A 25,246-nucleotide genomic window follows, 5' to 3' on the forward strand; every position below is an offset into this window, starting at 1 on the left:
CCTCAACCACTGCTGTGTGAATCATCATGCACACACAGTAGATTCTCAGTGTGTCCTTGTCACATTCACGACTGCTTATTGGGCATTTCTTGACGTTTATATGGTGTTTCACGGTTTACAGAGTACGGTGTAAGTTCATCTATGGAGCAGATTCTAAAGACCTACGCAGGACGGGGGACAGGGGGCAGAGGCGGTGCATGGTGGGCAAGAGAGACCTGGGAGCCGACTGTCTGGGGACGGGAGAGTAAAGCTAGCGAATAAAGAAGCAAAGGGTGTGTGGTTAGCTACACCTACTAACCCAGGGCCCTTGTGGGGTGGGAAGTCCTCTTTCCTGGTGAAAGAAGCTTTTCAAGGAAGAGTTATCCAAGAATTAGAGGTAGAAGAGTGTTCAGACAGAGCAGGAGGAAAACGTAAAGGCCTGGAAGTCCGTGGTGAGCAGGGCAGATTACAACAAGCTGTGAGGCTGCAGGGGAGGTTGGGGGTGGAGTAGAGCTGAAGCAAGATACGAAAAATGAGTCCTTTGTGGGCACTTGTACTTGCACGCTTCCAGAGACTGAGGGCTATGCTAGGAGGTCCCTGCATCGGTCAGACCCACTTCCTTAGACTCGCTAATGGCCACCACGGGTGGAGCCCCTCCTCTGTGCCTGGTGCTTTGTGTGCATTGGTTCATTAAATCCATACCACAAAGCAGCTACTATTTTCATCCCCATTCCACAGATGAGGAATCTGAGGCTCAGGGAGGCAAAGCCTCTCCCAAGACCACAGAGCCTGTGAATGGCAGCGCTGGGATGCAAACCGCCTTCCCTGAGCCTCAGTATTCGCATCTGCCACAGCGCCAGGGGGAGGCTGGAAGGAGCCTGTCTCGAGCATCCCCGGAGGTCCTACCGCCCTCAGGACAGGCAAGTGGCCGACCAGGCCAGTGCTTGGCGTATCACTTTCGATCCCTGGGAAGAAGGTTAAATACCTCCGAGGGGCCCATTGAGGCGGTGGCAGTAAGGGAGGGGGTGACCAAGTGACTTTCAAAGGGGCCTGAATGCGTGGCCGGCCCCTCCCCCACAAGGAGGGGGCCCTGCTTCCTCCCAGCCTAATGATATTCTGGGCTCAGCCCTAGTCTTTGGCGGCAGTTTAACCCGAGCCGGGGCGGATTTCTTTCTCACTGATCTCAGCTTGACACCCAATTAGCACAAGAATGGGAGGAGGAAGCCTGAGAGAGGCGCCTCCCAGCCTCCCGGGGCGCACGAGGGGAGCAGGCGGGAAGACAAAGGGCAGCGGGCAGGGGGGCACCCGCGCCCTTGCCTCCCCCTTTGTCTCCCTAGTTGCTTCAGAGGGGTTGGAGGCCGACGCCCGGGCTGGCCGGCCTGCTGGAGGACTGGGGATGGGGCCCAATTCCCCTCGTCTGCGTAGATCCCAGGGGAAGGCATTTGGGTGATCCGGACCCAATGGGAAGCCGTCAGGGTCAGTGATACTGAAGGTGCTACAACCTGGGGTTGAGGCCTGACACTTAGGGACCATGTGCAAACCACTGGTTCTGAGCTTCAATTCTCTCAATTTGGAAAACGGGGTAAGAGTAGTCCCTGTGAGCAGTAAATCAGTGTGCATGTATAGCACCTGGCAGGTGTGAGGTGGGCATTCAATAAACACTCTTAGAATGAGTATGTTAAACTAATATTGTTACTAATTAAAGAGGTTGAGTGGCGTAGGTTTGGGGTCAGGAGAAGGAAGGACTTTCTGAGACCCAGGCATTCACAGAATGGGCTGATTTTTTTTTAACTTTTATTTATTTGAGAGAGTGGGCGAGAGAGAGAGAGCGAGGTGAGGGGCAAAGCGAGAGGGAGAAGCAGACTCCCCGCTGAGCAGGGAACACGGGGCTTGATCCCGGGACTTCAGGATCATGACCTGAGCAGAAGGCAGACGATCAACTGACTGAGCCACCCAGGCACCCCCAGAATGGGCTGATTTACCCAGAAGGGAGCTCCCATTTCTGGGACTATGCAAGAAGATAGAGGAATCCCTGTCTGTTGAGATGTGGGAAGATGCCTCCTTCCTAGGAGCCCTCTCCCTCCCACCATTCCTTTGGATTTGGGCTTGGTGTGACTTCCGGGAAGACTTCCCTGATCCCAGTGCTGGATTAGGGCGCTCCTCCAGCCCCACAGGGCCCCCATATGCCCCCTTTATAACATTGATCACACCACGTGGTCCATTTTTACATCTGTGTCTTCTCCTAGAACAGTTCCAAAAGGGCAGGGACCTGTTGGTTTTGTTCACTGTTGTGTTCCCAGCACCAGCACTGGGCCTGGTGCTTAACAGATACTCAGTGAATGTTTGTCAGATGGCTGAAGCCCTTCAAATGCTCCCTAGCTCTTGTGTTCCAGCCCCAGGAGGGGTCAGTTCCTAGGGTGAGAGAATATTCAATTCATAGAGGTGAGCTGAGATCAGAGGCTCAAGGGCTCTGAACACCTTCTAGGAAGGCCCTTACCTTTGGCAGAGAGAAGCCAGTGAATGACTGAGCAGGGAGTGATGTGTTCACTCACTCATTCAGCAAGCACTTATCAAACCCCTACAATTACAAAGCTCCCTACCACAAGCCAAGGATCAAAGATGAATCAGGCAAGATTACTGCCCTACAGGAGCTGGGTCTAGTGGAAGAAACTTCGAATATTTTTGCTGAAAGGACCTTAGATCATTTGGTCCCCAACCTTCTTTACAGATTGGGGAAACTGAGTTCCAGAGAGGGAAAGTGACCAACCCGCACAGCATGGTACACGTGGGGCCTTTCCATTTACCGCAGGATTCCTTTGTGCCCTTTGAGGACCAGGGATGTGTCTCATTTGTCTTCACTTTGCCAGTGCCCTGGAACAGTGCCTAATGCATTGAAATGGCTCAGGGGTCTCCATGGAGTCAAACTGTGCAATGAAGCCAAGGCCAGAGTGAGGGAGGCGGGAGGCAGGCAGGCAGAGAAGCAGGTACAGGTGCAGGTGATGGCGGTGGTGGTGGTGGTGGTGGTGGTGAAAGATTTGGGGGGTTGCAAAATCAGCTGAGATGGGAGATGAATCCAAATCTGTGATTTGAATATGGGAGAGAATTACGAACAATGCCCAAAGTTTCTTGCTTGAGTGTTTCAGTGGGTGGCAGTGGTATCCTTGAAATGAGGAACACAGGGGAGGGCCTGTTTTAGGGAAAGAGGCACTGTGCCAAGAACTCATTTAGTCCTCGCTACAACCCTATGAGTTAGGGGTTGTTATCCCCATTTTACAGATGAGGAAACTGAGGCACAGACATGTAAGTTAAGGGACTTACTTAAACAGCTAGAAGTGGTGGGACTTGGATATAAAGCTGGCAGGTGAATGCCTAGCTCTTTTTTTTTTTTTTTTAAGATTTTACTTATTTCTTTTAGAGAAAGAGAGAGAGAGAATGAGTGGGGGGAGGGGCAGAGGGAAAGGAGTCTCAAGCCGAGTCCCCGCTGAGCACAGAGCCTGACCCAGGGTTCAATCTCACAACCCAGAGATCATGGCCCAAGCCAAAAAATCGAGTCTAACCGACTGCACCATGCAGGCACCCTGAACTCCTTGCCCTTAACCATTTTATCACTCCACCATTGACCATCAGCCTACCCCACCGTACGCTACCAAAGCTAAGTTCAATTTGGAAGTGTGTTTTAGACACTCTGGGGACATCTACTTTACTCCAATTCTCCCCTGGGCTTTTGTTTACAGGCTCTAGTAGTCTTATCTTCTTCCTCGTGCCCCTTCAAACCATTCACACTGCAGCAAGTAAGGATACTTTATTTTACTTTTTTAGTTTAGGTTTTTGTTGTTTTGTTTTGTTTTTTTTAAGATTTATTTATCTGAGGGGCGCCTGGGTGGCTCAGCCGTTAAGCGTCTGCCTTCGACTCAGGTCATGATCCCAGGGTCCTAGGATGAGCCCCACTTCAGGCTCCCTGCTCAGCGGGAAGCCTGCTTCTCCCTCTCACACTCCCCCTGCTTGTGTTCCCTCTCTCGCTGTGTCTCTCTCTGTCAAATAAATAAATAAAATCTAAAAAACGAAAAAAGATTTATTTATTTGAGAGAGAAACCGCACACAAGTGGGGGGCGGGGGGGGGCAGAGGGATAGGGAGAGAGAGAATCTCAAGCAGACACCTGCTGAGCTCAGAGCCCTACTCGGGGCTGGATCTCAGGATCCTGAGATCATGACCTAAGCTGAAATCAAGTCAGATGCTCAATCAACTGAGCCACCCAGATGCCCCAGGTAAGGATATTTTAAAACACAGTTCAAATGTCACCCCCTCCCCAAACCTTTCTGAGGCCTCCCACTGCTCTTAGAATAGAGATTAAATTCTTACCTGGCTCCCAAGGTATGATTTGGCCCCTGCCCCCTTTCTAGCCTCATCTCTTACCAGGTCCTCTGCTTCCCAACTTCCACCTTCCCTTCTTGGGGTGCTCCGGCATGGTCTCCCACCCAGAGCCTTTGCATCTTCTGTTCTCCTCATTGGAATGCTCCCAGAGGTGTTTCTCTCCCCCTCACATTCACCTACTCTACTCAGGCTTTAGAGCTCAGTTCAGGTCCAGCCCAATCTGTTTTCTTTTTGAAGTTCCTGTGACTTCAGATCACTTCTTTCGGTTTGAGATTTTATATTTATTAGTATGACTGGTTCGTTTATTTGATTAGAGCTAGCTTCGCCCACTAGCCTGTGAACGCCCTAAAGGCAGGAACCTTGCCCATCCCGTTCACCACACACACCTGTAGCACTCACCAAGATGCCTGGTACACGGAGGACATGCAATAAATATCTGTTGAATGAGTAAATCCCAAATCGATAACCAAAGGGGCAGGTGCATAGCGACTCGATAGCTCAGGAGAGATTGCTGGGCTGGAAATAAAGATTTGCAGTCACTTACAAATCAAGTCAAGACGAATGGACGGACGGGCTCACCCAAGCGGTGTGCGGGCTTAAGAGAGATTTGTTAACTTTTGCAAGATAAACAGTAACGTGGCTCACAGGTACCGCACAAAGATGCCCGGGGCCCACCTCGCTACAGCTCGCACAAGCCGCTGCCCACCCAGCCCTCTGAACCCCGTCACTAAAAGGCAGAGGAGACCGAGAGTCTCCAACAGCGCCGTGACCTCCCCTCCGCTCTTCGCTCTCCGCCTTCCTCCAATAGCTGCGGAGGATGGCTCCCTGGGTGCCGCCTCTTCCGTCCGCGCCTACCGGAAGTGGGGCGGGAACGCCGGAAGTTGAAAGGGAGTTTCCTGTGAGCTCGGCTTCCTCAACATGGCAGCGCCCTTGTCAGTGGAGGTGGAGTTCGGGTGAGTCACAGAGCTTGGGCGCTGTGGGGATGGATTGAAGTCGTAGGGCCCGGAACTTCCCTCCCTCTGCTTTGGTCCCCGTCACGACCGAATCGCCAAGGCTCCCGGTGCCTTCCCAGAGCTACGCCACCCGCCTCGGAGAGTCTGAGAGGTTCGGTCTCCCTTGGCGACGAGGCCGTATGTCCGGGAATAGAGGCGCAAGCCCAGTCGTGGAGGTCCTCTCTGGGCACTCCTCAGTGCCCTGTACCCTGCCGGACCCTAAAGGCGTGACGGTTAGCTGGCGGCCTCCTTACCTTCCTTGCTAATCCCGTTTTGGACCAGGCCCGTGTGTCTGGCATCTGAGCTCCTAGAACCGAGAAGGACCACCCTTCACCCCCAGATTTCTTCTTTCGCGCAGCAGTTTCCGCCTACACGGTTCCTAGAGCCTTGTTTCTCGTGGGATGTGTAGCCAAGACGGGACTCCTTCTCTTTCTCAAGATTTGGGAGTGTTAGACCTGAAACCCTTTCAGGACCTTCAGGAGACTTGCTGATTGCCTTCTGCAGATCTTGAGTCAGGTGGAGATACGGGGACAAATAAATAGCACGGTGGAGGAGGCTGAGTTGGCAGTACAGCATGCACAAGACGAGAGGAGCAGGCTTGGGGCACACACACCACTAGCTAAACAAACCCAGATCAGGGAGGAAGTCTCCTCAAGCCACTATCTTCTGTCCCCTACAAACAGGTTTGTCATGTGATTTCAGAGCTGAGAGAAACTGCAGAGCTTGGAGAGAAGGCAAAGAAACTGAGACCCAACAGATGGGTGGTAGAATTTCAAGTCACATGGGAAACGCCGGGACTAGATGTGTGTGTGTGTGTGTGTGTGAGAAGATAAACAAGCCAAGGCTTATATGAAAGGGAAAGTCTGAAATGGTAATTTAAAACCTCTGGCCATAAATGCCTTTCCTTCCATGGGGTGCCCCCAGTTTCTTTCATGTTTTCCCTTCACTGGATAGTCCATTCAGTAGCCATTTACTGAGTGCCTATCATGTGCCAGGCAGTGAGCCAGGCACTGAGGATACAAAGATAAATAGAACTCTGTCCATGTCCTCCAGTGTTCAGTGTTTCTGTCCGTTAGAATAAGGGAGTAGTCTCATGAATGTTAACTGCATTTTAATTGACAATATTGTCTGGCCCCATGGGTCCAATTAGAACGATACTGGTCTGGCCTCCTGACTATTTTGCTTCACTGACCCTTGGCTCAGCTATACACCCACCCCACCCCACCCTCCTATAGCTTGGTTCTAGGAGGATCCCTGCTGTTTTGACAGGCTTCAGCAGAGCTGAGAAGAGCTGCAGACTGCCGGTGTTAAGGTTTATCTGCAGTCAGCCTACCTTTCGTCCTTACTGAGTCAGACATGGTACTTGTTCATCAGGAATCTCTGTCTGCCAGGTACTCTGCTGGCAGCAGTGGGGAGTCCTACTATGAGGAAGATAGGGTCCCTGCCTTCCAGAGCTTACGGACTAGCTTAATTACCCCTTTTCTAGCCTAAACATCTCTAGCTTCAGCCTCCCTCACCCCCAAGAGCAAGAGTGAGCCCCACAGCATTCCTCCCCTGTCTCCCCATCTCCTAACACCTCCTCTCACCACCTCAGTGTCCCGTGAGAATGGCAGCTTCTCAGGAAGCAAGAATGTCTAAGATGTATGCCAAACCCAGATTCCTTCTCTCTTTGTCTCAGTGCATGTTTTCGGCCCTGGCTTCTCTTTCATTATCTACGTTTCTTAGTGGACTTCCTTCACCCCTCACTGTGAACCTGAGCAGATTTGCCAAGAAACCGCCTTGCCCATCATTCTCTCCCTTCTGTCCCTTGAGTGCCACTCTGGTCCTTGAAGAGTCCATTTAGGATTTTGCCTCTTTTCCCTGAGTAGATGTGGTCCTGTCAGTCCGACCAGCTTTGATAGACTCTCTAGAAGATCTCTCACACCATTCACTCTCTTGTGAGGAACGAGTTCTGCCCTCCTTTGTCTTGCCTCCTGAACTGTCCTGAGCGGTGCCTTTTCTTAGATCACACAAGGTTCAAAGTATGCAGTAGAGATATGTTGTGTGTCCAGATGTGAGATTCCCTTTCCCTCACCCCTTTTCTTTCTTCCTGAGACTTGTAGGTGTTGGCAAAGGGAGGCAGGGCCATTGAGGTCAGAGAAGAAAGAAGAATGGGCATTTTCATTCATTCAGCAAATATTTCTTGAGTGCCTACTGTGTGTCAGACCCTGTTTTAGGCAGAGCTTGTACTCTAGCAGGTAGAAAGGAAATAAATAAACAAAACAAAAAATACATGAGATGAGCTGATGGAGATAAGCTAGAAACAGGGAGGGCAGTTTGGGGATCGTCTGTACCAGCCACTGGTGCCAACAAACACTCCCATCAGGAATTAGGGGGTAAAGGGAAGATGAAGTAGCTTCAGATGTAACTCCTTAGTTGAGTTTGAACAGCAGACCCTGTGGGACATAAGAATGTCTGGCTTTGGTTCTCTTCTGGGACCAAAACAGGCCCCTTGCCCGCCTCCCTAAATCTCTCCAGAGGCTGGGTGTTCACCTTCCTCCCCTCCAGATGTGCTGGCAGTAGAAATGCTAGCCCCTCCCTTGGGAGCTAGTGAACCCAGTGGTGACGGGTCACTCTGAGCGAGACTGCTTCTCCCTTTCTCCGCTTGCAAAGGGAAAAACAGCCTTGGCCTCTGAGCCTGGCACCACCAGGTTTGGCCACTCTTGGTTGTTTGCCTGGGTCCCAGTGCCTCCAGTTCCCACCCCTCTTCTCTGACCCCCAACTCCTGAGCTCCTTGCCTGTCACCCTCCCCCACCCCAGCTGCTGCATGTGCCAGCCCCCACCCAGGAGAGAACGAGGCTCTTGGAAGGGGATAAATGGAGGCTCTGTGCAGGCTTGCAGCTGAAATGGCCCTGTGCGCGGCCACAGATGGGCCTCCTCTCCCCCTCCACATTTCTGCATCAACAAAGCGTGACCTTGTTTGGATGACAGTCGCCCCATGTTTCCCCCATGACAATGCTTGCCTTGCCTTTGCCTCCCAGTGGACTGTCTCAGGACATCTCTGTTCTCCGAAATTGGGAAAGGGTGGTGGGGTGGGAGGCGTCACATCCATCAAAAGTCTGTTAAGGCCTTCTCAGTTAAGATCCATGTGAAGTCTGAGATGGGGATCAGGAGACCCAGAGGAAGAAGCACTGTGGGGCATTGAAAGAGCCCTCGTGTCCGCATCATAAGCCCCAGCTTCTGGACTTGGCTCCAAGCATCTCTGCTGTCCCAACTTCCCCTTGGCCAGGTGCTGGCACACGGAAGTGAACCAAGCTGCCTTCAAGGGGCTTTCTGACCTTTGGGGAGTCTTGTTTTCTTTCTGTCAAGGTTGCTGGGGCTGAGCAGAAACCAGTTGGAATTTAGATCCTACTTCAGCCACTGCCTCTGTGACCTTGGGCAAGTCACTTAACCTCTCCAGGCCTCAGTCTGCTTCTCCATCGGATGGAACTGATAATGTTTGCCTCTCTGACTCCTTACCTGGTTTGCCCTGTGGATGAAATGAGATGAAGAGTGTTCTTGTAAATGGCAAAGTTATTGCTAAGCCCAGTGGAGTCTCAACCTCCAGCACTGTGGTGTGCCCACCAGGCCAGCAGTGTGTGGCACAAGCTGGGCCATTTCAAACCCTCCCCTGGCCAAAGGAAACCCCTCAACACACAGGGTCTCCATCATGTCTGATAGTGGCTTCTCAACACTTGTGTAGATGGAAAGAGATGGGCATTTTGGGGCACATGGGAAGTCACATGTTCTCAAGCCTCAAGGAGAACATGAAGTCACGTGCCCAAGGTCTGGGCATCAGGCAGAGGTGGAGTGTGGTCTGCATCTCGGGGCAACGGCTCCAAAGCTTGTGCTCTGCACCCATATGCTAAGCTGCCTCTTGAGAAAGTAGAGGAGTAAAAATGAGAGTCTGCAAAGTTGGGTGCCTGGTCATTGGTAGGACTTATTTACATCCTACTTGACCATATCAGGAAGTCAAATTTGAGAATCAGTCACATACTGGTACTCGAGCTGTCCCTGAGCCTCAGTCTGTGCATCTCTTCAGCTTCTAATGTCAGCCCCCTCCTCAGTTTTCAGTCTTGGCTAAGTTTTTGCAGGAGCTCACCTGGCTGTCTTTCTCTGGCCCTCCTTTGCAGAGGCGGCGCAGAACTCCTTTTCGACGGCGTAAAGAAACATCAGGTCACCTTACCTGGACAGGAGGAGCCCTGTGAGTATGCGCTTTCTGGGCCCCTCTCTGGGGGCTGCTGAGCGGGAATCTAAGGCGTCACTCAGCCCTGTTCAAGAGGGAATGGGTAGGATTTCCCTGGCCAGAGGGAGAGAGGAGAGTAAGGAAGAGACATCACTAGAGTACCCTTCCCCCATGCTCTCTAAGATGAGCCAGCTTTGCAGGAGGGAGGTAGCTTAGCTTCGTCCTTACAGATGCGGGTTCTGTATTCAGACAGACTGGAGTTTGGATCTCCTTAGAACCTTAGGCCAGGGGCCTCACCTCTCTGAGCTTTAGTGTTCCTACATATGAGGTAAGGACGGAAGGCCCTATGTGCTAAAAGCCATAGCACGCATCTCCATTGTTACTCGATGGCAGCAGAGAGGCGTCCTCGTGAAGGGGGTCACCTTCATCAAGAATGGAACAGTGTGGATGGGCTCACATGGTGAGAGGGTTTAGATGAGGCGGAAAGTATCCAGCCAGAAAGGATTGGGGAAGTTGACTAAGGGAGACAGTGAGATGTTTTTGTTTGTCCATTCAAGTACTTGCTCATCATCCTTTAACAAGTATATGCTGAGCACCTCCTGTGTGGCAAACCATGTACCAGGCACTGGGGAGACATGCAAATATGAGCCAGTCTCTGCCTTCACACTGGGCGGGGGGGGGGGGGGGGGGCAGCGGTTGAAGAGGTAACTTGCAAGAGTCCAGCTGGGTAAATATCCATGTAGCCTAGAGGCAGGGGCCTGGGCATCACAACCCCAGAGGTGCCCTGCAGCCCTAGCAGTGGGTCCTCACAAGAGCAGAACACTCAGAGGCGCCTGGGTGGCTCAGTCGTTAAGCGTCTGCCTTCGGCTCAGGTCGTCATCCCAGGGTCCTGGGATCGAGCCCCGCATCAGGCTCCCTGCTCTGCGGGAAGCCTGCTTCTCCCTCTCCCACTCCTCCTGCTTGTGTTCCCTCTCTTGTTCTCTCTGTCTCTCTCTGTCAAAAAATAAATAAAATCTTAAAAAAAAAAAAAAGCAGAACGCTCAGAATGGGAGCCCATCTCCGCCTAAGGCTGAGATACTTCGGGAGGTGGGGGGATCGATCCTGTGAGGAGGCAGGGGAATGGGGTTCATGGAAGCAGGCAGTTGAGAAATGGTCATGAGCTCTGACGGGGTTCTTCTGGAACTGGACACACATCTGCCGGGAATCAAACAGTTGTCCAAATTCACTGGCTGCCAAGGCTGTCTGTGACCCTGCCTTGGGGTGGAGAGCAGTGGCACAGGGTGGGGTTGTTTGCCACATTCCGAGCCGGAGGACGTTAACCGAAGCACAGGACGCTGCCGTCCTTGAACTGGGAGTGGGCATGAGGCTGGGGTGAAATGTCAGGACTGGGGGACAGTGTGCGTCCCCGGTGAGGGAAGACCCGGGAAGATAAAGGTGACTGGTTCTTAGTTTGACAGATGGCCATACAGCCTGGGGAGGGAACAAGGGGCTCTCAGAAGAAGCCTCTCAAGGATCCAGCCGTAAAGACCTGGCCAGGAAGTTAGTAAAGTCTCATGAGTTATGATTCATTTCCCCCGCGATTGCGTGGCTCAGATGTCCCCAGGGTTAATGATTCCAGTCCCCCTCATTCGCCCATTGGCTGAATGGTTACCATGTGCCAGAGCTGGAAGAGGTACTCACTCTGTGGTTGGGGTTGGCATATCTTGTTCTGATGCCTCCTTTGTATCAGGCACTGTACTAGTTGCTGGGTATTCGGTGGTGAGCAAAACAGATGGGGCTCTTGCCCTGCATGGAGTGTAGTAGAAGTGGAGGCAGGCAGCAAACCAGGAAACACCTAGTGTGGTGGGCATTGGCATGAGGAGAGCAAACAGGTGCTTTGAAGGAGAGCACGGGGTAAGGGAAGATCTCTAAAGGGATGACTTTGAGGTGAAGGCCTGAAGGGTAAAAAGTGGCTGGCTGGTAAGTTGGGAGGGAGAGCAGAGGTGCTGGGGCCCATTCCAGGCAGAGGGGGTAGCTCTTGTGAGGGCCTCTTGGTCAAAGGCCTCAGGGTGGTCTAGGAACTGAAGAAAGGCCAGTGTGATGAGGACCACAGGCTGAGTTTGGCATGGTAGGCACAACCCTGGTTGGTTGTGCAAGTAATTGTCACAAATTCTTAGGTGGTAACTGCCATTATTATTCCCAGTTTAAAAACTGGAAACCGCAACTCAGAGATGCCAGGGGTCGTCTTAGTCCACACCATATGGTTATTTAAATGGCAGAGCTGGGATTTAGAACCAGATTTCAGGGTCTCCAAAGTCCTTACATGGAGCCACGAACTCCCTGAGTCACATGACATCTCACACCTGCAGTATATTTTCTGGTTTCTACACTTTTCTTTCTTTTTTTTTTTTTTTTTTTTTTAAAGATTTTTATTTATTTATTTGACAGAGAGAGAGACAGCAAGAGCAGGAACACAAGCAGGGGGAGTGGGAGAGGGAGAAGCAGGCCTCCTGCCGAGCAAGGAGCCCGATGCGGGACTCGATCCCAGGACCCTGGGATCATGACCTGAGCTGAAGGCAGACGCTTAACGACTGAGCCACCCAGGCGCCCCTCTACACTTTTCTTTCATTCGTTCATTCATTCATTCGTTCATGCCTTCAACAGCTACTTGCTTTGATTTTTGTAATGACCCCAGTGGATATTATATATGATCAAGAAAACCAAACCTCAGAGAGAGAGAGAGAGACAGTGACCTGTCCAAAGTTACGTAAGTAGGGAGGCAGGGCTAAGACCCAGGTATTTGATCTCTCGTCCTCCATTCACTGCTTAGTGGGTAGAGGGAGCCTCCCCTCCCCTCTCCGGGATGGCAGAAAAGCAAGCAGGGGAGAGAAGCTGAAATGGCCCCTTGACTCCGTCTCCGGGCCCTTGGCTGTGGATCTCCACCCCTGGTTCCCATTTTCTCCCTGCTGCGCCCAGAGGCGTAGGTCACCCTGCAGCCGCAGAGCCGGCTGCCAGCTGCCAGGCACTACCCTGGCACACAGGAGCCCAACGGGTGCTGCCAGCAGAGTCCCACTCTTCCCCCCAGCCCGTGCCCAGCTCTGTCGACTGGCAGCCTTCCCAGCCCAGGGGCTGCCACTTGGCCAAGCAGGTCTCGGAGACTCCAGCAGAGAAAATAGCAACCATAAGATTATGGATTGTGACAAGTCTCACAAACAAGGGGACTCCAGGGCCCTGGGTCCTGGGCCAGGGGAGAGCTTCCAACCCAGCCAACTTGGGGAAAGAGGATGGGAAGGCCAAAGGGGGCGAGCCTGCAAGAGGAGCCCTGGCAGTGCGCATTTGCAGATCACTTACTTCTGCGGGCCTCTTTTTTCCCATCTGTGAAACGGGAGGTTGGGCTAGATTTAGTCTCTATTGAGCTGGTTACCCATTGGACATCCACAGTTTGGAAAAGTTGCTTCCAGATCTGAGCCCATAATTCTGGGCATCAGGCTGTGTTGTTGGTGAGAAGGTATGCTTATTGAGGGGGATGTCCTAACAGCCATCTCCTTGATTGGCAGGGGTTGGTAGGCGCCATCAGTTTCGGACATTGCGGCCACTGGGGGCTGGCTTTTATACATCAAGGGTCTCTTAACGCAAGGCCCCCAGCCCATGGTTGGTCAGTGGCCTGGAGCAAACCCAAAATGTCAGGGAAGACAGACTGTCCCCGTGTGGGCCTTACCTGCCCTGGTCCCCAGGAGGAGACAGTAGGCCTCACCTTTCCCTGCCGTTCTCCCTCTGCCCTGCCTTTGTATTACACGGTGGCCGGCTAGGGAGCTGGAGGGAGCTCCCGGCGCTTTAAACTGCTTAGCATGCATTTCACAGCCTCTCTGGGGCCAGCTGTTCCTTTCTCCGCTCTGGGGCCTGTTTGCTGATCCCCTCCCCACTGCCCTCCTCTCCCCCAACCCCTCCCAGTCCCTGTGCAAAATTGCTTTTGAAAAGATCCACTTTCTGCTTAATTAAACAATGAGGAGCGTCCCCTGCACATCTGTAAACCTCCTTCTGAGGCCAGTTTAGCCCACAAACTGCTCCATTCTTACCCCCATTCACTTGTAAATGGACCCTCTGATGTTCCCTCTACCCTCTCTTCTTTACTCCCCCCATCCCTGCTCTTTCTTTTCAACTAAGGCCTGGGGTGGGCTCCCAGAAGAGCCTGGAGCCTGGTGGACTTGGTGGGAACTGGAGCGGTTTAACCTTATGGAGGAGAAGACTTAGGGGATCCAGCTCTCCCAGATCTGAGTGGCATGGGGAAGAGGGGCCGCTTTTGTTGGTGTGGTCCCCATGGACCAACCAGGCTCCTTGGGAGTGTCAGGAAGACAGATTTCTGGTTAGGAGAAAAGTTCTCCCTGGAGGTGATCAAAGAGAGGCTGGATGTGGGTCTGTTGCAGTTGGGGTTCATTATCAGATAAGACCTTGGGATTGTTCTCTTTCAGCCCAAGAAGCTAGGATGGACACCAGTGGAGGGCCCCTGCCACAGTGGATGGTCAGTGTCCCCAGACAAGGACAGTCCACTGGGGTGAGCAATCCTGGTGGGAGCTTTTGTTGGTGCTCTCTAAGAGTGGTGTGTGTGGTGCCCCTTTGCCGGCAGCCTTCAGGAGAGCGGTCTGGCAGCCAAGAGGATAAGGAGCCCTGAGTCACTGTGGGCAAATGGACATTTGTCCTGTGCGTTGGACACTCCACAGGGCCTGCTGCTACCTTATGCCTGAACCCTCATGGCAGTGCTTTGGGGTTTGAATTGCTGTCCCCATTTGTCAGAGGCTGACACTGAGACTGAAAGGCAAGGTGACTTCCTGTGCAGGGCATCTAGCAGCAGCCCAGGGTCTCCCGGCTCCAGAACCCCAACTCTTAACCACCCTGCCACAGCGCAGCAGCTCCCACTCCTGCTCTTCCCCAAATGCGCGGGCCAGACTTCCTCACGGAGACCTTGTTTTAGGTGCCCATCCAGCGCCGGCCTTCTGGCCCCCACAGCCTCAGAATGTGAGTCCTTCCACCTCGGTTGTCCCGGGAGCATGTTAGGGGTCTGAACATCTAAAATGGAGGAAAGGGGGCACCTGGCTGGCTCAGCAGAGCATTGAACTCTTGATCTTGGGGTCGTGAATTCAAGCCCCACGTTGGGTATAGAGGTTACTTTAAAAAATAAATCAATAAAATGATTTTTATAAATAAAATGGAGGGAAGGCCAGTGTCTGGGGCCCCCTCACCGTTCCCAGTCCCCCCCATTCCCTCATTGTCCTCGCACTTCTGATGGCGAGGTAATGGATCCCTCGGAAAAGCCCCAGCCAGTCCCAGCACTATCCCATGAGTGCCGGGCTGTCGCAGCCCATCCCCAGGGGGCCAGGGGCCTGAGCAGAGCATGCAGAAGCTCAAGACATCGGGAGAGGGCAAAGGGTACAGGTTTTCCCTCTGGATCACAGAACAATTACGGCACGGATGTGCCGGGAGCTTTATATGGATCATCTTACTCGGTCCTCACAACAGCCCTGTGGGGTGTTCTTACCATTCCCCCAAAGAAGGAAGCAGAGGCTCAGAGAACCCCACAGCCAAGGTCATAGGGCCAGGAATTAATGGCTCAAACTCAGAACCAGGACTGCCTCTGTTCTCAACCTCTCCTCCGCCCTCTGCAGTTGTCCGCATTGTCAGCAAATACGTCAGGCGGGTTCTGTGTGGGAGACTGCGCGGGGTCCTCAGGACATGCCGGGCATTTGAGCTGGATCTTGATACCGAGCGTCACCAGAGAAACGTGGAGCAGCGGCCCAGACAGCGTGGGTTCTGTACCCACAGAGCACACTTGGGGTTCACGAGGAAGGAGAGGCCTCTTCCAGAGCAGACCTGTCACAAGGCCCCTGCATGCCCCGCATGGTCCGGCCTGCTCTCGTGCTGATCTTCTTGTCTTCTCTGTTCTATTACCTCGAACCTGCCAATTCCATCCTGCCTCAGGTCTTCGTGTATGCGCCTTCTTCTGCCTGGGGTGCTTCCCCATCCTGCCCTACTCATCCTTCAGGCCTCAGCATCAATGCAAACATCTTCCGAAAAGTTTTCCTGCCCCCGCACTCAGGAGATAGCATTTATCGCGACTAATTGGCTGTCTTCCCAGCACCTGGCACATAGTAGTTGCTCAATAAATATTTGTCTTGTGAGTGACTACATGGGATCCCCGGAGAGAAACCACCCTCAGTGGAGTGGGAAGGCAGGAGGACCTAGAGGGGGAAGGTGAACGGGAGATTCCCCAGAGCCACCAGTCCCTGACTCTGCTCAACCCTTCCTCCTCCCCTGGGCGCCTTTGGAAGCCGACCATCTGGCTTGGAGGCTATTTGCATATTGTCTGGGCCTCAGCAAGCCTAGCAAGATGTCCCTGGGGGTGTGTTTCAGGCCAGGCCGTGTGGCCCTTGCAAGGCCTCCCTGCGAAGGGAGCAGCGAGTTCCACCTCTCCCCACCCCCAAATCCAGGCATGGGGGAACAATACGGCGACCTCACCATGGAAACAGGCTATCAAGAATGTGGGCAGGCCTGGGGGGCACAGAGGAGGGAGGGAGTGACCTCAGCAAAGAGGAGCATCATGATAAATGAGCCCGTACCGACAGCAGACTCACCCCCCAGTCCACCCCTCTGGGACTCCCTGATGGTGCCATCACTTGGATGACCCCGACATGACCACTAGCCCTCCCCCCTCCCCTCAGCCTATCCAGAGTGGAGCAGAAGCCCCCTCCTTTTGGAGGGAGTCCGGGCCCTTAACCCAACTGGGTCCTGGTTCTGTACAGGCCAGCCGGGGCTGTGGAGGTGCATCTGGTGGCCCTCGGGCCAGGCACTGCCCAGTGCCTCTCGGCTCCTCCACACACACAGGCACAGCCCCGCCTGCCACGGCTGGCTGATGGATGCATCAGACCCCATCGGCTGTATCGAGCGGCCACAAGATGTATGGGCTGGCGGCCCACCAGACAGTGCCAAGATGGAGGCCGAAGGGGAGCCTCTGAGACCAGGCCTCAGGGAGGAACCCAGCCAGGAGTCCAAATGGACTGCAGCTAGTTGGAGGCTACACTCTGCATCCCCTGCCCGCTCCAGGGACCATGAGGACTCCAGTCTGCTTTGTTTAAAAGCAGGAATTACAACTGAAAGGCGGCAGCCTCAGATCTTGGACACTTTGCCCATGGCCCCGTGCTCTGCTGGCGGACAATCCAGGGAAGTTGGCATGGAGCAGAGTGAATGGGTCCGTCCCGGGTGCAGCCTGCCTGCCTCTCAGGAGGGTGGCATGCAGGTCAGGGAGAATGCCTTAAAACCCTGCCCGAGGCTGGTTCTGTGGTGGAGACACGCTTCTGGGCCAAGACTGGGGCAGAGCGGAGCTTCTCAGGCCGGGGCTGTCACTCTGCATGGAGAAACCAAGGCGCTGCCTGGGCCCTTCTTCAGCTTCGCCTCTGAGCTCTGCTCAGGCGTGGGTCCAGGACAGCAGACCCCTCCGGGAGACTAAGTCAGGATGGAGGTGGCTGGCCTCAAGCCCCTGTGACTTCCTAGAGACTAGTTGTCTCCCCGGGGCCTTCAGTCCTCAAGTGGTCTCAAGGAGAGAAGGAACTGCAGCCTCAGGAGACAGTCTGTTGGAGGAAGAGACAGTTGGACATTTGAGGGCTGTAGGCTTTGAGGTGTTTATGGAGCCAGGTTTCAGTGTGCTGTGGCCTGGGACCTGCTCCTAGGAAAGGAGAGGTGATCTAGGGGACAGGTAGCTCTGAGCCTCCACATGATGTGCACAGAGCTCATTGGCTGTCCCAGAACCCCAGAGTGGCTGACCTCAGTGTCCAAGCTGAGCAGGAGAGGCCCTTTTGATCCTGAACCTCTTGCCTATTCAGGGTGGCCGTCCCTGGCCTGGGGGGACTCTCTGAAGGTGGGGGTACCGGGGCAGTGATTTGTCAGCGGCCCTGGCTGGTGAAGGATCCTTCTCTCCCTCTGCCAGAGGAAATTAACTGATGTTATCGGCTCAGCAATTGTTTTTCTTCCCTCACAAAGGGAAATATATGCAGACCCCTCTGAGAGCAAAGCTGAGTCCTCCCCATCTGGGACTGGCTGGAGAGAGAAGGGTGGAGGGGGTCCTGCAGGGCCCTTCAGAAGCCTGTCTGTCTTGAGGCCCCGTCACCTCTTTAAGCCTTGAGCAGCACCACTTTCTCTGAAGGCCTCTCTGGGAGGATGCTGGTCACCTAGCCCCCTTCCTCACTTTGGGAATCGGCAAGTCCAGGGGTCACAAGAGCCTGGTCTAAAAGAGGCCTCTAAGCCCCATGTTCACTTCCTTCTGATCCAGGCAAGGCTCTGGAGGCCGGGAATCATTGGGGTTTGACACGAGCTTGTTCTGTGCCTTCCTCTCTAGGGGACATCCGGAACCTCCTTGTCTGGATCAAGAAGAATTTGCTAAAAGAGCGGCCAGAATTGTTCATCCAGGGAGACAGCGTGTGAGTCCCTTTCTTCCCTTCCCTGAGGAGGGCAGGCGGGGGCAGGGGGGAAGGAGGTTTGAGCCCCTATCCTTGGGTTCACCCGCAGCCTTCTTGGGGTCCTGTTCTCCCCTTTATCCTCCCTCTGTCTCTGGGCCTCAGCTACTCTCTCCATACAGGAAGTCCTGAGAAAAAGATGCTGCCCACAGTCCCTTGCATCCCTCGACAATCTGGGACTGTGGTTGTCCTGTAGAACGTTCTGTGATGATGGAAATGTGTATTCTGTGCTGTCCAGTGTAGAAGCTGCAAAGCACATGAGTCCGTTGAGCCCTAGAAATGAGAATGGTGCCTCCTAGATGCCGTCCTGGAGGGCACAGGTCTAGAATCCCAGGGAGTCACTGCACGCAGGTGCACGCACACAAGCGCACGTTCGTGCTCACTGGGGTGAGCACACCCCTGCCCCTAGCCCAGAGCTTCTGGACCTGTCCCGGACCTAGCCCGGCCTCCTGGGAAGAGCCACACTCCGTGTCACAGCCAAGAAGTCACTCTGCTTCAACAAGAAGGAGGCCTAAGGTGTAAGAGAGGTGGGCAAGGCACTTTTGGGAGCCAGTCACCATCCCCTTGCAGTGGAGGTCACCAGCAGGCCCTGGGTGCTAAGGCTGCCGTTCAAGCCCTGGCTCAGGTCACGGTCCTGCCGTCCCGGAGGCCACCCCCTAAGGACAGTAGTGCTCCTTGGGCTGCTGCCAGGCGGGGAGCTGTCCAGATGTCAGCCTCCCCTGCCTTACACCAGGCAGGGCTGCTCTCGGGTATGTGGGTGCTTGAGGCCCCGGGCAGCCTTCCCTGGTTCCGAAGAGCCAAGATAGCCTCATCTCCGGGACGGGACTGCGGGAGGCCCAGGAGAGTGAGGTGAGAGCCCTGGAAAACTGTGCTGCTGCCAGTGGTTACAGGGGTAGACACAGGCAGGCAGGTGCCTGCCATGCATCGTCCCGTCTCATTCTGGCGCAGACCTGGGAGGACGGCTGCATAATTTGTGCCATTTGCAGATGAGGAAACTGTTGCTCGGAGAAACAAAATGAGTTGCCTGAGGTCTAGGAGGTGGTGCTGGAATTTGTACCCGTTTTCCGTATCACCCCAAAAGCTACGACTGTCTGGCCTGGTTTCCTTTAGACTCAGTGTCCCCTCCACTTCCTGGGTGATTTTTCATCAGAACCTCAGGAGGACAAGCTCCCACCACACTGTCCTCCAGCCCAGGTGTCTCAGCCTCTATGCCCCTGCTGCCGACTGCCTCCTGCCCTTCACTCCCAGCTCCTCACGCCCTCTTTCCCACAGGCGGCCAGGAATTCTGGTGCTGGTTAACGATGCGGACTGGGAACTGCTGGTCAGTACCTCGGGAGACATCCCTCCCCTCACTGCTTCCCCAGGACAGCCTTGGGTCTTTCATCAGGCCCAGCGGGGTTGGCTGGCTAGTCCCGGTCCCACTTGGCTTCCAAAGTGGGGCCACTCAAGTCTCCCACCCGAGGGAGGAAGGAGCAGGTAGCTGGGGGAAGTGGTGTTCTCGCCTCCATCCCGAAGATTGGCAGGTTAATATGCAGGGCACCCATTTTTCTGGTAGATTTTATCCTTCTCTCCCAAAGCGACCAGGCCCCCTTCTCCCCTCCTGACAGCTGAGGAGAAGCCCCTGACGTCTCCTTTCTCTCCTGGACCAGGGCGAGCTGGACTACCAGCTGCAGGACCAGGACAGCATCCTCTTCATATCCACGCTGCATGGCGGCTGAGGGCCCCGCTCTGGGCCCGGGTTCCCTTGGCGTGGGGAGAAGAGCAAAATCAGACATCCCCTGGGGCCCTGCTTCCAGGTCTCCCTGTCCCCCTTGGCTGCTTTCTTCCCTGCTCTGTCCCCCGAGCTCCCTCCAGGCAGGGAAAAGAGGCCAGGTGCTAAAAATGAGCCTTTCTCAGGCACGTGAGTGGGGGCAGGCAGGCTCAGCCCTGCCTCCCTCCCCAGCAGCTGAGGTGGGGGAGGGTGCCCCTCTGCTTTGTCACAACAGGAGGGGGCTCCCTGGCCAGGTGACCCAGCTGCCTTCCATTCCTTGTGTCTCAGTCTAAACATCGAGTGACCACTGACGAGGCACTCCAGCTCCCGGGCTGTAGTGTCTTCGTGGGGAAGATGAATGGACAGGAATAGCTGATAGGAAGCCCCTCCCTTCTCCAAGATGGGAGGAGTCTCTGCCTCAGTTTCCCCATCTAGACAGCAGAGGGCTCTGGCTGTCCCCCACTGATACCATTATGGAACCCCAGCTGGGGTCCCCTATTCAGTGCTGACTCCCCCCTCCCAGCAGCTGCTCTTCCAACCACACCCTCCTCCTGCTCCCCCATCCCCAGCCCTTGACCCTGGCTGGCCTTCCCCCCCACAGGCCACCAGATGGGCTCCTAAGACCCTCCCCCAGCAAAAGGCTGCCTGCAGCTCATTCTGGAGAGAGAGAAAGAGGAGCAGGCAAAAGCTTGGACTGGCACATAGAGGCCTGGGATGTCAGAGTGCCTCAGTTTCCTCCTCAACAGCAACTGAATGTTTATAAGTATCTGAAAGCAGGTGTGATCCTTGATGGCACAAATGTAGACTTTATCTCCTTTCCCACCTCCTGCAGGAAGAAGGGTGGGGGCAGGCAGCACCTGGTAGGCAGGATGGTTTGCCCCTCCTCCCTTCATCCCTTCTGGAAGTCTTGGGGCCTCATTGCCTGCAACAGCTGGCCTTGGGCAAATAAAAGACTAGGGTGTTTACTAGCTTTGCCTGGAGCTTCATCCTTAGAAACCAGTGGCACTCCATATCCCCCCAGCGGTGGTCCCTGGTCCAACCTCTCTGCCCTTAGCCTAGGACTTTCAGAGCTGCCCTTCACCCAAAAAGAGGGCAGGGGTTCAAACCCAGACTACACAGACTGTCTGGGAGAGAATGGTCTGATAGGGCCATCTGGAGAAGGGGATGGCAGAGCCTGTCTGTGCTGCCCAGTCTGGGTCCCAGGACACTTCTCTACTTGTCCAAGGCCAGGCTTTGTCCCACCAGCTGCAGCCCGCAGCCCCAGAAACCAGAATGGGGGTGTCATGTCAAACTGCTGAACCTCCCTTCCCATGACCTGGAGAAGAAGCTTCGCTGGGGAAAAAACCTCAAAAAAAAAAAAAAAAAATTAGGGCATTAACATCATCCCACCCAAAACATTGTTTTTCATTAAATGTCAATAATTTAAGGTAGAACCTCTCTCCTGTGGAGATGAAAGTGCCAAATGGTTGTCTCAGCAGTGTTGGGGGTGGAGGGGATGTGTATGCACATCATTCTCAAGGCCTAGAGGACACACGACCCCTGGCTTCTGGGCTTCTCTCCAGCAATCTACGGGTAGAGACCCTCTGGGTATGTGTAGGTGGGGGCCAGCCATGTTGGGGTTATGGGTAGGAGCTGGTCTGAGTGCAAATTAAGGCCAATGTTGGGGTCCAACTGCTGTCTAGAAAGGCTGTTATGACCAATGAGAACTAGGTGCTGCGGTTAGGGTCTCCATGTTAGGGAACGGAGCAAGGGATTTGAAATGGCCCCCTACAGTCTCATTGATTCCTGTATCCTGGAGGTTCCTCCTTGCCTCCAGCCCCACTGGAGTGGCCCATTGTCCCACCTGGGATTCCAAGTCCTGGAAACAGGACGATAGAATTCCTTTCCCGCCTGCACTGGGAAGAGGGAGAGTAGATTCGGGATATCCCTTCTTCCAGGGCACCCCAATTAATGCTGAGGAGTAGGGCAGGAGGATACACTGAGAAAACCAGGTTCTCCCGGGTGGGGGATACCAGCACCATCGCTGAAACTGGCCCAAGCCCCGCTCCGCAGCATTTTGGGTCATTTTCAGTCCCCAGCGGAATGGGGGTCAGGAACAGGTGACCTGGGCTCAGACCCAGCAACACCCAGCTGCCCCCCCCACAACTCCTGAACCCCCACTTTTGAGGAAATAAACGAATAAGTAAACCCCACTATCTCCGAAGATTTGTCTTTAATGAAAAGGATTCGTTTGTCCAAGTTGTTTCCAAAGCCGAGGCGATTGCCCGGCTGGAGCGCATCATTCTCGACGCTTCTCCGACTCCTGACTCCTGCTGCGGCTGGAGGAGGCTCAGCCCATCGGTCCGTCTGGAGGGGCTGGCGGGAGGGGTCGGTTTATTTGGGATTTAGGGGTTGGTTTAGGCTTTCTTGTTTGGGGGGCATTGGTGGGGGCTAGGTTAAAACCAATTCAAAACGAATTAGCGAGCGCGTTCCGCCGGCATCTTCTTTCGCCCCCGACTTGCTGCGGCTCGGGCCGAGGGCGGGCTCCCCGGACCACAGTCATGCCCCGCCGCGGCGTGCCAGCTTCGTTCCCGGCCGAAATTTGAAAAAGGGAAAAACGACGCGATCGACTGGAGGCCCCCGCCAGCCACGACTGGTCACCCGCAGAGGAGAAGGAGGAGGACGACGACGACGAGGATGAGGATGGCGGCGCTGGTGGCAGGGACCGGCGTCCCTCTTTTGCGCTCCCGGCTGGGGCCGCGATCCTCGCGCTGGGGCCAGCCAGCCGCCTCCCCGAGGGGTCTCGCCCGCGCCGAGCTCGGTCCCTGCGGCTTTCGCCCCTGTTGCGCCCGGAGCTCAGCCACAGATGTCCAGCCACAATTCTCGGTTGGCCGCAGACTCGTACAAGAATTGCGTTTGGACAATCAGTGGCGAAGCCCCCGAGTTCGGGGCCCCGGTTTCCTGCGTGCGGGCTTCCGCTTGGCTCCTTAAAAGCGCCGGACCAGGAGATCTCCGGAGCTGCGCGTCCGACTACCTCGCAGACGCTCAGCGGTCGCGGCCCATCCCGCGGTAAGGTGGACGAGCAAGCACGCGGATCCCGACCCTGCGTGGGGATCCCCATCGCCCCTGGCGTGTGTCTCCTTCGATCGCGGCCCGGGGTCCCTAGAGTAGCCCGCGTTGGGTCTCTGCGCCGCCCTGAGTCGGGGGAATCTCCTCTGTCAGGGCCGGGGAACCCCAACTCCCCTCTCCCCGCCCCCAGCCTGGGCTTCCCGGGCTCGCCGGGAATCCGGAAAGCAGGGGCCCGAGGCCGGGTCGCGTTTCCGAGCCCGGGGTGCGGGCTGCTGGACTCGTGGGGTCCCCGCCCCCGCCCAGCCCCGCACGCACCGGCTCCGGCGCTCTCCGCTTCCCTGTGGCTGAGTCGCGGCCGGCGGTGGCGGTGGCGGCGGTGGCCCGGGCGGCGGGGAGCGCTGGAATGCGCCGCCGGGTCACCTGCAGCGCCCGGGGAGCCGGGCTGGGAGCCGGCGGGCTGGCGAGGCGCAGGGCTGAACCCGAGCGGGCGCCTCTGGCGGCTCGGGGCCGGGGCGGGCTTTTAGTGGGCCGCTCCAACAATACGGGCCTGGCGCGGAGAAAGGGGCTCGGCTGCAATTGGTACTGGATTTGAATAACGCCACGGGGCCATCAATGGTCATTGTGTCGGCGGGTAATGAATCTCCGCTGTCTCTCGGGCTGGCCAGGCAGCTGCAACCTGCGCTCAGGCAGCTCTTAAAGACATAGCGTGCCCCTCCCCGGGGCGCCCCCCTCCCCTGCACCGGCCGGACCCCTCGCCCTCCCACCCCCACCCTGGGCCCTAGACTCCCAATGCCCCGCCTGCTCCCTTGACTGAACCCTTTGCCCATCGCCCCCTCCCTTGTCCTGGGCCAGGCACCCGCATCTCGGCGCTACACTCCCATGGACCTGACTCAGGCCCCCTGGCCTTGGCTGAGCTCCCCAGGAGTGCCCAGGGGACCCCAGAGTCTTTTCAGGCCCAATCCTGGCCTCCCATCTGCAGCTAACCTGAGGCCTCCGGAGCCCTCCTTCTTTAAGCTGCTGCCCTAGGGACTTCTAGCTGGAGGGTGAGGGGGAACAGTGTGGAGGTCAGAGGGTCACCCCCTTAAAAGGCTCTGCTGAAGGATAAGGGAGGAGGGCATGCAGTCCCAACCCCCAGGCTGAAGATGCCATCTCCAGAGACCACACCCCCCCTAGGGATCTGGAGACTGCCCTCTCCCCAGACCAAGGACAAGGGCTTGATTCCCAGGATACCTCCTGCAGGCTTCTGGATACCTCAGCTCTGGCAGGAGGCAGGGGGCGCATGGAGGTGGGGGAGCAGGGGGAGGGCGAGAGGGGCGTGAATGCTATTAATGCTTGTCTTGTCATGTCTCTTCCACTGGACAGCCCACTGTTTTGGGAGGCTTGGGGCTCTGTCTAGGTCTGATGTGCCTCCCACCCCCAGCCCAGCCAGGTCTGGCGCAGAGAAGGTTCTCAGTCAGCTGGGGGAATACATACCAGTTTCTCACCCGCAGAGCTCAGCCTGTCTTTCCCAGTGAAGCTCACACCCTGGTGGGGAGTGCGTGGCCATTCCACCCATACATCCTGCCTTCCTCCATCCACCCCAAAGATCCCCAGACACTCAGAGGACCCCTGTCACCACCCTGAAATCCTCTCCTCTCCCCACAGTTTGTGGGCCGCCTAACTACGCGCACCCATTGGATTGTGATCATTGGTTTGTCTGTTCTCCTCAGACAAGAAGTGGATCCTACTAATCTTCAGGCTTCTGGAGCCTAGTACAGTGCCCCCCTCCCATACACACACACCACCCATCATTGAATGTCCATGAATATCCACCGGTGGCTTAAACATGAATCACATACACTTCTTGGAGTTTCTTACAAAAAGTTGAAAAAAAATACGGCTTCTGGGGAGTAGTACTTGAAGTCAGGGTTTCGTAGAGAGAGAGCCCTGCTAACCAGGTCCCAACTCTCGGGAATGTGCCATCTGCTAATAATAATAGCCACAACAAAATGCTTGATGTGCCAAGCACTAAACGCTTTTAAGGTAGTAGCCTGTGGACTGCTCACAACAACCCTGAGAAGTGGGTACTATTAGCAGCCCCACTTTACAGATGAAGAAACTGAGACCTGTGACAGTGATGTTGGTAGCCGCTAGCCGGCAGGCGATGGAGCCAGAGCCGGAGCTCAGGGCTGGGGAACTCACTGCCCACTGGTTTCCAGCCTTTACTCACCACAGCAGAGATACTGAGGGGACTTGTGGAAATGCATATGCAAAGTGGTAAGACCCACAAGACACCCGCGTCTTCTTACAAATCCAGCCCCGGCCCCGGCCCGGTCTGACAGGAACACAACCTTACTGGAGCTGGCCAGTGTGGTCTCTGCACTAGTGCCAAACTCCCAGGCCTCGTCGGAAAGCCACATTCTACAATCTAATCTACATTTT

The 25,246-nt window shown here is 55.2% G+C and overlaps 1 protein-coding gene across 1 annotated transcript; it reads left to right on the plus strand.

Moving 5' to 3' along the window:
* Positions 1-5,229: 5,229 nt before the first annotated feature.
* On the plus strand, positions 5,230-21,963 carry URM1 (ubiquitin related modifier 1). Its single transcript, XM_021691289.2, has 5 exons — positions 5,230-5,304; positions 9,495-9,565; positions 17,910-17,991; positions 19,300-19,348; positions 19,677-21,963. The coding sequence occupies exons 1-5, from the start codon at positions 5,270-5,272 to the stop codon at positions 19,743-19,745; spliced, it is 306 nt and encodes a 101-aa protein (XP_021546964.1). The 5' UTR covers positions 5,230-5,269; the 3' UTR covers positions 19,746-21,963.
* Positions 21,964-25,246: the final 3,283 nt, after the last annotated feature.

The sequence above is a fragment of the Neomonachus schauinslandi genome, chromosome 13 (assembly GCF_002201575.2).
Source record: "Neomonachus schauinslandi chromosome 13, ASM220157v2, whole genome shotgun sequence".
NCBI classification, from domain to species: domain Eukaryota; kingdom Metazoa; phylum Chordata; class Mammalia; order Carnivora; family Phocidae; genus Neomonachus; species Neomonachus schauinslandi.